General features: G+C 37.1%; 1 protein-coding gene across 10 annotated transcripts in view; it reads left to right on the top strand.

The window, feature by feature from the left end:
• The window catches only part of LOC145963593 (nucleolysin TIAR), a 423,794-nt gene that overhangs the window by 274,397 nt on the left and 137,005 nt on the right, over positions 1 to 12,392 (top strand). Inside the window, exon 1 of one of the 10 annotated variants that reach the window (XM_083085744.1) lies at positions 5,007 to 6,382. The exons of 8 other annotated variants lie outside the window; for them this stretch is intronic. In XM_083085744.1, coding sequence (XP_082941870.1) covers positions 6,205 to 6,382 — 178 coding nt within the window. In that variant the 5' untranslated portion in view covers positions 5,007 to 6,204. Of the gene's footprint in view, positions 1 to 5,006; positions 6,383 to 12,392 lie in introns of those variants that run through there. One more of the 10 variants, XM_083085762.1, reaches the window with a different exon arrangement.

Here is a 12,392-nt window from a genome sequence, read left to right as displayed (position 1 = left end):
CAATGTCTTGTTAACCACTTAAGCGTTGGTTGTGACTGGTAATATAATCAACTTTAACCATTAGCCTATATTCACCGTCTGCCTTCCAAGCCGATAAATGCATCTATGACATTAATTCGTGGTCTCATAGTCTTTCTAACGATCATTTGGCAATTAAATGCACCGTAACGCGAAGTGGCCTTCGAAACTTTCGAGATATCGTGCTGATATCGATTCTAGATAATGGATATTAAAGATTGTTTTATGATCAGCTTAGTATAACGATAGTGTAAATGTGTCACATAGATTAAATTGTTAAAGCGGGTGATGTATAACGAGGATGATAACTCCGTTTTCCAAAATATACGGTGTTGTTTTTCTGTCACCCTTTTACAGAGACAAACGCTGATATTATATGTTATTTTATATTCTTGTTGAAACATGTAAAAAAACACGGTAATCCAGCTACATTTATCCGATTACATCGTTTAAGTATCTTTTGTTAACGCTACGCACGAATGTTCTGATCACGTCTATATTTCGCGATCATAAATTACATCAACTTGCTAACGGCACGCTTTGAAATTAGCGTTGTAACGTGGTCGAGCGTTGCACCGGGGAATAACAATGTCCCTGGTTCACGTGCGCACGTGTATTTATACAGGGCATTGTGTGCATCTAATTTCGGAACAATGTTGACGTCATTTACGTTTTCATTTAATCTGCTGATGACTATATGTAATGTTTGGACATTACAGATCATATATATTAATCACTATGCATTTATGATCATAGAGTATCCACGACAGTAAAATGTCGCATCTATAAACAAGGTTCAACGTATTTAAAAATTTTCAATTGACTAAAGTGATATTTTTATAAGAATTCTCGCATGTGTGCTTTTCGTATTTTAACCGTAAAAATTCCGCGCTCATCATTTAAATCGATACATTTTCTCGTATTTCTTTTTTTTACAAGAAGGATTAGTTTCTACTTAAAAGCGCCAATTTCATTAACTCTTTCGTACCTCTGGCTTTCCCAAAAGAGATGTATTTCATATGAAAACAGTTTTATAGGTTTTTAGGAATGATTCCAAATTTGCCATCAAAATTTAAATTCGAAATGGCAGATTCAAGATGGCGACTATGAAAAACTTAAATATCAATATATTTAAAATATAAGCTTAAATTTTATTTTTTTAAATATATATTATGTTTTTTCCTGAACATACACACACACGTTCAATTTGTAGCGTTATTATGTAGTTATACATTTTTTTTGCAAGCCGCGCATCTGCCGCGAAACTTGGATGCCTGTCGCACGCATCATTTTACTTTGATTACACGTATGAAATATTATAATATTTATCATAATAAAGTTGTAATCACATTTAAATAAAACTTTAAGTTTATAATTAACGCATAAATTCTATGATTTTTCGATGAATATACGATTAATCTTCGTTCTCTAAAAGTTTGATTTTTTGCAAAGTTTAAATAATTATATTTTATTGTAAACATTGCATTTTCAAGTGAGCGATTTTTTTTACATGTAGCTTGAAACCTTCTTCTTTAAAACAAGCCGAGGTAAAAGTCGATAGGATTATTTGTTTAAAAGTTCTGATTTTTTTTCGTAGGTGGACATATATGTCCCGGAGGTACGAAAGGATTAAAGCGCGTTTCGTTACAAATCGCAACTATTGTAAGGAAAAAAATGTCTAAATATAAGAAACATGTATTTGAAGCGTATATAGCAGACAGTTCAAGATTCACGATTCCCGGCGAAATTAGCGCTCGTGGTCAAACGTTTCACGACGGAAGTAACAATGTGCGCTCGCGCCCGGTACACCAACAATCACGCTTGCGGAGCGACCGGCGTGTATCGGTATATGTACATGGCATTGTGTAGACTGTTAAGCATTTGATACGGCCACCTTCCTGTCGCGCGTCCCGCCGGTGCCATTGTCGCCGGTACGTTCGCGTTGTAACCGAGCCGCGTCGTTTCTCCGTGTGCGATACGATATGCCCGTCGCCCGTACACCACCGACGATGAGCGTGTGACGCGCCTACGAAGAGCCGTACTTAGGCCGACGTGCATACTGAAACAGGCGCGCGAGAATGGAGCGACGAGCCCGACGAAAGCGGACGTGCGTGCAGAGTTGAGATATGATAAAATGTAAAAACGGGAGATAAGGAAAAGTATATATTATACATATGTAAGGGATAAAATTGAGCCTCGATTGTGCGTACGTGTGGGTGTGCGTGTGCGTTGACAATGGATAAATCAATATTTTTCATGGATTTTTCGACCTGAGATTTGCAAACATTTTTATGAGAGCAGTATTATATGGAAATTTGCAAGAATACAAACACATTAAAAATATTATTATTATTATTGTTATTATTATTATTATTATTATTATTTTATTATTATAAATCCGAGAGCAACGCACACCGTGCACTCATAAAATATGGAATACTTGCAGGACGAATTTAAAATATTAATTAGATACTCTCGTCATGTATATATTAATAATGTATGATGATTCTTCTTTCCGCGCGAAGTATATTTTAATAAGTATTTATTCAGTTTCTCTTTCGTCTAAAAAAATATCCACAGCACATAATTTTTCTTATTTATTCATACGAATAGCTTTAGAACTGTAAAGTTTTTTTATGAAGGAAGAGATTTTTTATTTACAGCTTACACATTGGAAAATAGAAAAGTTTATATTAGAAAACTTTGTATTTGTTGCTAGTGTCACATCATACATTTGCAAGTGCATATTCTACAATATCACACGAAACTGTGGAATAAAATAAGTCGACCTACATTGAGACAAACTTAATAATAAAAATTTGGACACGCTGTGTAGTTTATTGCTATTTTACTCCAACTTGTGATATTCTTGCAAATGTAACGATTGTGCACCGCACAAGATAAAGCTCTTCTTCGCATTTTCACATTTTATTCTCGCGTTATTTTTTCAAAATTCAATGATCGAAAGAAAAAGGCGCGCTTGGAATTAATTCTTCGCGATTGTTTCGCCACTTGTATTTGCGCACGGCCTTACGCATATAATGCACACGCGATAAGCACGAGTGTATCTTGGAGGCCCGATGATAGCCGTCAGCGAAACGCCTACACACGCAGTGTTCCTTCGACCGTTCTCGTAACGCGAACAAACCGACGAAATCTCGTTAATCGCAGATCCGTTGCGAATCCAAAGTGCGTCCGCAGTACGATCCGTACATTCGACTTTCGCGCGATCCGACCGCAAGCCGCCGCAATTCCATCCGATGGATAATCGATTCCAATAATTGCGCGGCGCGATAGCTCAAGCATGACCATACGACGATACCCATTGTTTGCAGAAGCGCTGGTTTCAGTTGGTAATGATCAGCATACGGCGCGTGTGGATCCGGCGATGATGACCATTTGGATAGAGTGAGCGCGACGGGAGAATGCATAGGGAATGCGCATAGAACGCATCCGCATATAACCGGATATGAACGTATTAATTATTGAAGACGGGACGGATGCACGACCGCAGTAGATAGAAAAACAGCCGCGAAACAAACAGCCGGGGAAACTCGCGGATTATTTTGGGACTGCAATTACATTTTTTATACGGCAATCCGATGTTGCGTCTGCCTGGCGCAACAGTTGTACGCGCCACAAAGCGCATCTACTATTCGGATCGGATTAATATTGCCTGTTTTGTGCCTTGGTTATAACGCACGTCAAAGTAGAAACAAAAACTCTTTGTTGTCAAAGTGCTCCGCTAAAATAAAATATCGTACGCTGGAAAATATTGTAATTTCAGATAACGGCGATTATTGTTTCGAAATTGTGTTATTACATTTGGATTCAATAGACTCTTCAAGCTTTTCATTACAATGCGATTTTGACTATGCATTTGTAATCTTTGAAACTCGTTAAAATTGTACTACTTTCGTTGCAGTATTGTAATGCAATTTATGGATTTAATTGTGCACCGTGATGAAAAATCGGGTCTCTTTTAAAAATATAAATCGATTCTTTTTTTAATACCAAGCGATTATACTGCTATATATTATCAGTTAATACAACGATAAATCTAAAAATACATTGTAATTTTAAATCTCTTTTTGCCATTTTCTATGTCCGTTAACATTTATAATCTCTTGATAATTCTGGAAGCGATTTACGAATAAAAGCGACAAAGAAAGAAATAGAGAGAGAGAGAGAGAGAAAGACTAATATAAAGGCAATGCGAATAAGTAACATTAACAAATGCGGCGTTAACAAATATACAGATTTATAGACGAGATCGTTTGGCTTACCGCCAAACTACTTAAAATTTGAACAATACATTGTAACGCTTCGAAAATCAATACAGACGATTCCCATAATTTTGCATGAATCGCGCATCATAATTCTAGCGCCGCGACTCTCAGCGAGATAAAAGATGATTAAATTTATAAAGACGTTAATATGAAATTACATCGTAACAAACATATTAGCCAGCTTTTCACCATTATTATACACACATAATCATTATTACTACAATTATCACGTTTATTATTATTATTATTATTATTATTATTGTTACATTCTTTCCTGAAATATTAACTCTCGTAATATTAAATTACAATCATTAATTATGGTCTTAATTGAATTTTTAATGATCCGCCTTATATTTTATATCGTAGCAAGAATATCGACATCGAATCCTTCACATTTTTGTGCAAAATTTCAAAAGTATCTCGACTATGTAATTATCTGTAAATTATTGCGTTTATAATAATATCAACAGGAGGTGTCCGCATTAATATTGCTAGCATCGGAGCAACTCCCAAAGCTACTTAAATCGCTCGGTCGTTCTTACTACGCCATATCTTTATAAATATCTAATAGTAAATCAGTTTAACTTGGCGGTAAACTCGCTGCGAAATTGACCGACTAAAGCGACCCATTTTCGCCTATTGTTATATAGCGCTGGTATCAAGTTTCCGGGAAGCACGGCGGCGTGATAATATATCGCTGGCGGTAGTTATTCCTATTGCTCCAATATGAAGTCAGTGCGCGGCGGTACGCTCGCCAATTAAAAACTCAGTCGAATGCCGCGCAACGTAACGTTTATTAAACGCGACCATTCGTTGGCGCCAGGCGAGAAATACAATTTTATCGCCGCGAAGCTTCACATCGGATTACGAAATCGCGAGACTCCGTATATTCGCGGTGCAATCGACTGCCGACCATGTAAACGGCATACGAATACATTTTTATCTGGCCGCGACCGCGGCGTGCAATCAGCGAGGCGCCCGTTGACTCGTGACGCTTCCGGTCCAGGCTTCCGGTCCGCGGAACCGCACCGTTTCCGTTCGACTGCCCAGCCCACCGATCCCGACCGCCGACCGTCCGTCGTGGTGTATCGAGGCCTCGGTGTTCGGAGGAGCAGTATCGAAATCAGTGCCAGCGCTTCGTCATGAGAATGCAAGGACCGAATATTTGCGCTCGTCCGGATAATTAGTTCCAAGTGGTATTCGCCGTGGTTGCGGAGAATCGAACTGCCGTGCATGTGATCCGCGAGCAATGTCGGTTATTTAATCTATCGTTCGACATGCAGGATTAATGATTGACTCATTGTCTTGAAAGGTAATCAGTGTTTTGACCCGGTGATTCGACGCGGGAAAAAAAAAGTTAATGTCGATTAACTTTCACGAGTGTTTTTGTTGTGGAAGGAATCTTGGAAAGAAGGAGAATTCTTCTTTGTAAAGAAAAAGGGAAATATAGTGATAAGTTGATAAAGTTAGTGTTAATATAATACTTAATCTCACGCTTACATTACGGTAAGCTCGTTGAGTCCACATTTTTTTTTCTTCCTTTGTTTTAATTCTTAATACATATTTATGAAAGAAGCCACGATCGGTCTCATAATTTGTATTCAACGTTCGAAAGCCATCTTTCCTCCGAGCTTTGCAAGATACTCCGCATTATCCCTAACGAGAATGTGAAATTCATGTTACGGCGGGACGATAAAAAAATGACGCGTGCATCGCATCGCTTCGACAGTTGTAGAATTTATTATGAGGACGCTCTTACGATTGAGACCCACGATGATCCAGTGCGTGTTTCCTGATCCGATAAAATAATCGCGATCGATCATCGCTGAATGAGAGAAGCGGTAATTCGGCGCGCCCCAGGTGGATGCGGTTGTATCTGCGACCGTGATACGCGAAAATGGCGGTTGCGCCCAGTAAGAATAAATTGAAAATGGGCAGTGCGGGCCGATACTACGGTGCTTATCTCATCTACGACGTGGCGAACTCATGCCTCGCCGCCTTGCACGCCAAGATGCCTCCTCCGGCCGTCGTCACGCGAACCAACCCTCCGTCTCCTGTGCACGTCCAGAACCCCCGTAAGTTTTCTTCGTCTTTTCTATATTTCTGTTTCTCCGTTTGTATGACTGGCGCTCCGGTAACGCGAATGGCGATTGCAGATGTTCGATTCCCTCGATTTTCTCGCGTTTCAGCAATTAAATTTTTCTTCCAGTCTTCTTAGGGGTGAATTTAGGGGTGATTCGAAGAAGAATCGCGGGGAAGACGTGTAATAACGCATCTCGCGAGATAATTGTTTCACGGAACATTTCTACGGTGCAATCTCTTGCACCGAGTGCCAATACATGAAAGATAAATTTTAACTGATTATAATTAAATAATTATTAAATTATTATGATGAAGCTTACGATGAAAAAGGCCGTATACACGAGTAAAAGTCATGTACATGCGGATAGTATTCTATAAATAAATGTGTAATATATCTCTAGTTGACTTTTCATTGAAATAAATCATATGCAAATTAAACGAGTGCTCTCTATAAGAAGACATGTTCTAATGTCAGTTATAAGATATTAGGTGCTGAATACAGAAATAGCCAAATCGTTGTCCATCCCTACTAAGATATGAGAGCTCGTTCGAATAGTTAATGGCAGAATCTTTCCGGTTGCATGTTTCGAACCGATAAGGATTAGCACGTGCAAAAAAGGAGGAAAAGAAAAAAGATTAGATGAAGAAACGTGTAAAAAAATTCATGGTTTTAACAGCAATGATCTTGTTAACATTATCAAGACGATTTACCAGGCAAAAATCACTTCGTGCCAGCTATATTACACACGTATTTTAACATACCCGGACAAGCGCAACGATTGTTCTAGCCCGAGATATGCGAAACTATATTTCGGGCAAATATATTTACGTACATTTATTACGTTGCGTCATATAAGCAGGGAGATATAATTATGTCATGCGAACTGAGTTACACATTCAGGATTATAATATCCTTAATTGCATTAGTGTAACGCGAGAATGCCGCTGTTCATAACACGATGCCATCGCATTTCCCTGCGCAGTCCAGCACGAGATTGTAGTTGCATTTTTAACGAGATAGATAAAATCTAAATGCGACATTTTGAGAAATTTGAATCAATTTCATGCAATAGGTAAGGCGTCGTCTAATGTATAATAGCTCCACGTCCGTTTTCGCACAAACGACTTTTAAGGCAATATCGATAACATTAAATATTCACTACCCAAATACATCCAAAGCTGATGTCTTATTCAAAGAAATAGCGGCATAACAGCGTACATGCGAGTGCAGTATACATTATTCTGAAAACGGAACATAACCGTATGCCGCGGCAATGCGCGTAGTAAACTGTTTTCAAAGGCGAATATCACTATAATATATATATATATATAATACCGCGCGGTGTATAGGCTAATACCGATGCTTAGTAATATAACTCGAAGCGGACTTCTTATAGCAGCGGCCGATCCCACGTCACATAGATATAATATGTCTAGAGGAATATTCTTTAATATCTGGCGCAAAAGTTTTCAGACAAACGAAAAGTTATATATTTTTATTAAAAAAACAACACTTTTAAATTGTGTAATTATTCTACTTTAAAAGCCAATACCAATGGCATTATTTTAAATGAAAAGAGAGAAATAAATTTACAATTTCAATAACGATATTCTTCTTCCTCTTCCGATCTGATGACATATTAAGTTCAAAGGATGATGGTACGAAAAAAATTATATTTAAATAATTTATTTAATTCACATTCGTCGCGTGTATATTTGCCAGTATTTGTGAGTCTAACATATAAATATTTCTCGTTTATTGTTTCGTGCGTTGATATCTCGAGCTAACAATTTTTTTCTCTTGACATGCACCCTTGTCAACGATACTGGACAGCGACCGATAATACGCGACAAACTCAATAATACATCAACATCCGAGATGTCGAGCGGCGTTTCTCTTTCCTCTAACATCCTTTCCGACATTTGCTCTCTCTCTCCCTTTCGCGCCTCTTGTCATATTTTATTTCTTTCCTTTCCCTTTACTTCCAACAGTCGGCCAGGTAAGGAAGTAAGAAGGCATAGATGCCGGCGTAAGAAAGGGTGGAAACACCCTATGAGACGGGATAGCGTGTCTGTTTTGATTTATAAGAATTCGCCACGAACCCCTAACCCACCTTTCTAAGTCTGGCCTCACCCCCGGACTCTCATAGATCGAGCTAGATCAACCCCCACTTCTCGACCTATCTCGCGCGTGAATAATAGGCAGATATACTCTACGTTATATCCATCGCTTCACCAAGCTTGCCACGATTTTCTCCTCTCATTCCCTACCACTCTCTATCTCTTTCTCGCTTTTTCCCTTCGCTCTTTTTTCATTCATCTCTATCACGTCTCGATCGCGCGCCGATCGTTCTTCTCGCGGACGACGGACGAGCTTCATCTCGTCGCTGGTCAATGAAACGATCTATCAACGTTTGTGCCAGAACAAGAACTGTTACAAAACATTAGCGAGTCATGAAAGATTTTGCATCGCCCGTTTCGCGATGGTATATACACGGATCGGGGACACGTCATCAATCTTTTTACTTTGCGCGCGTCGGTCCGGTTCCAACGCGGCTGGAGATGAGTCGTGATATCCGAGAAACGAATTGCGCTAATTTGCAGATGTCGTGCTCTCACATTGATAAATAGAAGATATCATTTTGATTACTTCTATTTTTCGGTGAAAATAGTTACACAGATCTATTGTTGCTGCTCATCAATTGTGCGAGAATTTTGTTACGTAACAAGATGTTTCTATTTTTGAGACAAGATAATTAAATTTTAGTATAATAGAGATATAATTTTGCTATGTTATTAATATTTTTCATAGACTTCTACAAGAAATATCACATGTATCCTATCCTACTTATGTGTGTGTGTGTGCTCATGTATTATAATAAAAAACATGCAGTCTAAATTTCGAATCTAAAAAATAAAATCGTAAAAAATTTTTATGACAATACTACTTTACAAAAGTATGATATTTTTGTTGTAAGCTGTATGCGTGAAATCAATATAATTACATATTTGTATAAGAATAATTTACAATTTATGAGAATCGTCATTCATCTATAAAAGAATTTGTAACGATTCGCTATAATATTGAATGCACATCGGTTGCACCGGTTGAAAAACACAGGAAACGAAATGTCTGCAAACTTTTTCAATACACGCTCGCGCCGGCCTACTTATTTTCTCAATGGGAGTTTTTCACAGCGACACACCTTGTCGTTGGTAGCACGGCTGTCGGTTCTAATCTGCTTGTGATTGTTATACGTCTCTGAAAAGGCCTACTGCCCTGGCTTAGTCATCGATTATTATCATAGCAGTAAAAATAATTTCGTATGCTAAAATGTCAGCTCGTCGAATTTTTTGTCAAAGCGCAATAAAATATAATTGCGTAAAGGCAAAAGTGAATAATTATCTACTATAATTAATTTTACGGATTAATTTTGTATGATTACAATTATCTTTTTTCATATCACAGGTTTAAAATTATTCACAAAATTACTGCTATCAAAGATAATATGGAAATTCATATGTAATGACGTGTGTAAAATTAAATATAACATTTTTAATTAATATCTAATTTAAACCTTTTGCAGAGGTATATGTGTGGTACTTTAAAATATAAAACGAAATCTAAAAACAGAAATATATTTTATTCAGTGGTTAAAATGATATGTGCAATTATTCTTTTTTTTATATACTTTATATATTTTATCTCTCAATACAAATATCCAAATGTAAAAATAGCTTTGCCGGGCGAATGTTCACGTACCTCATTTTGTGAAATCTCATGAAATATTCTGTGTGTACCGCTTTTCAAGGCAAGTGCGAGTATATCGTAAGTGCTACCATACACTTAATTATTCACAGGCGCACTCGTATAATTATCGTACAATTTTTCTGCAATATCGCGCGTACTATCGTTATTCGTGCTACGACTCTGCCATCGGCCAGTGTCATACCTTCAAACGTGCAATTTTTTCTGCATCATTCTCACGAACACGAAGTGTACCGATCGATTCCGCATACTTATAGCTTTATAGAGCTTGCAGACTGAAACAAAATGTACATGACATATACACGGTAGCCAAAAGGCACGTGCATTTTATCTGTGAAAGCTGAGCATTTTTTTGCTATGAATTAAACGAGAAATGACATTAGTAATTTTTGTTCTCTCGTATATTTTTGCGTTTCTTAGTTTTTACGTAATTTTTACGTATGTTTCAACATTAACTTTGTAAATCTGAAATAGTGTCATAAATAGTAATATATAAAATTAAGCATTTAACTTATTAAATTATCAATCAAAATTATCCAAAATTATTAATTTAATTTATATCACAACATGCAATGTGCAAAATTGATAACATATGCGGAATATCTGACAATTTTAAATGCACATAGAATTACCGATTAGGAATCAATATTATATGTCATGCAAAAATACATTGGTATCTTAATCTGTTATCAGCGTGTCTTTATCTTAATTAAAAATAGAAAAGTAAGTTGTGCGCAGGCTCGTAAAGTATCTTGCTTGATTACAGAAACAATACCTTGTTAACCTCCCACCAGTCGTCTGCCAATCACGTCCAGATAAGAACGCTGCCATGCTACTTAGACGTTCCAAGAGTTTCATAGGTATTTGTGTAATCGTTGTAATCCCTCTGATCTCGACTTGCAATAAAGTATCGTCATTGTCATAAATTTTCCGCTCACGACCCGCGATTACATTTATAAATTTATAGTATCAATAATATTTCTTTGCATATAAAAATTGCAGTCATACATATTACTTATTAAACTTAAATTATGATAAATGCGTTTAAAAATCCTTGTCTTAATTTTAGCCGCATTGTAGAAACTTATAAAACTTATAAAATTAGTTTTTATATTTTTGCTGTATTTGATGTATATACAGGATGTTCTAAAAAGGTATGTCAAAAATTTAAGGAGATATTCCTCACACCTGAAGGATGAAAAAATGTTATATAGGCATAGGTGCGGAAATGCTTATTTCAGGAGTTATGTTGAAAATACTGTTAGCTGTATTACTTACACAAGGAAAAATTTAGGATTAATTATTGTAGACGACAATCGTTTAATTAGGCTTATTTACATTTGGTTTTAATGGGACCTTGAGTATGTTACAATAAATGTTGAAAATGTTTACCATTTTCCTGAATACAAGCAGTGACACGTCGACGCATCGATTCACGGACACGTTCAAAAATGCCTGGCGTACAGCGGATTGTCTCGTAACGTGCAGTGATACGGTCACGAAAATCTTGAATATCACGCACTGGTGACATTTTTTCATCCTTCAGGTGTGAGGAATATCTCCTTAAATTTTTGACATACCTTTTTAGAACACCCTGTATATTTTTGCTGTATTTTTGGTATACACATATTTCAAAAATACGTTGCATATCAATTTCAAATTTTAAACGAGAACAATCTAAAACTTTTGGAAATTTATCGTGACCAAATAATAACGACTCAAGAGCTTGCGATTTAGTTGCTATGTACATACAATACTCTACTCTGTATGTTTTAAAATAACAATCCAATTTCCGTGCGGGACCATTTTATATACATACTCGCAGATATTTGTGAGGTCAAGCCCGAATTACTCCCCCGGGGAAGCCCCCTAGGTTACCTCTTCAAAATTGCTTTGCATAACGTATTTGTGTAAGATACAAGAGATTCTCCAAAAAAATTATTCCCCCGTTAAGATAAAAAGAGCCGCACATAATATTTCTTCGTTATTACTTCCCAGCGCCAGGGTAGAAAAATTCGAAATTCACGGGGAACATGCAGATTGTCCCTTTATACTTCGTCCATATATAACAGGCGTTCCCGGGAAAAGCGCATCGCACATTGAGGTGGTAAAATAATAGCGTCGTAAAAATAAAAGCACGTGTGGCTCGCATCATACTAAAATCCGTTGACAATATGCATACGTATCGGCACGATCTCGAGTGTAACGGTGCAAACACTACGATCATGAAACTG

Source organism: Camponotus vicinus, unplaced genomic scaffold (assembly GCF_025532165.1).
Source record: "Camponotus vicinus isolate PSW18456_S1 unplaced genomic scaffold, iyCamVici1.0 SCAF_1, whole genome shotgun sequence".
NCBI lineage: Eukaryota > Metazoa > Arthropoda > Insecta > Hymenoptera > Formicidae > Camponotus > Camponotus vicinus.
The sequence above is the reverse complement of the archived record's forward strand: the minus strand, read 5'-3'. Positions and strand labels throughout refer to the sequence as shown.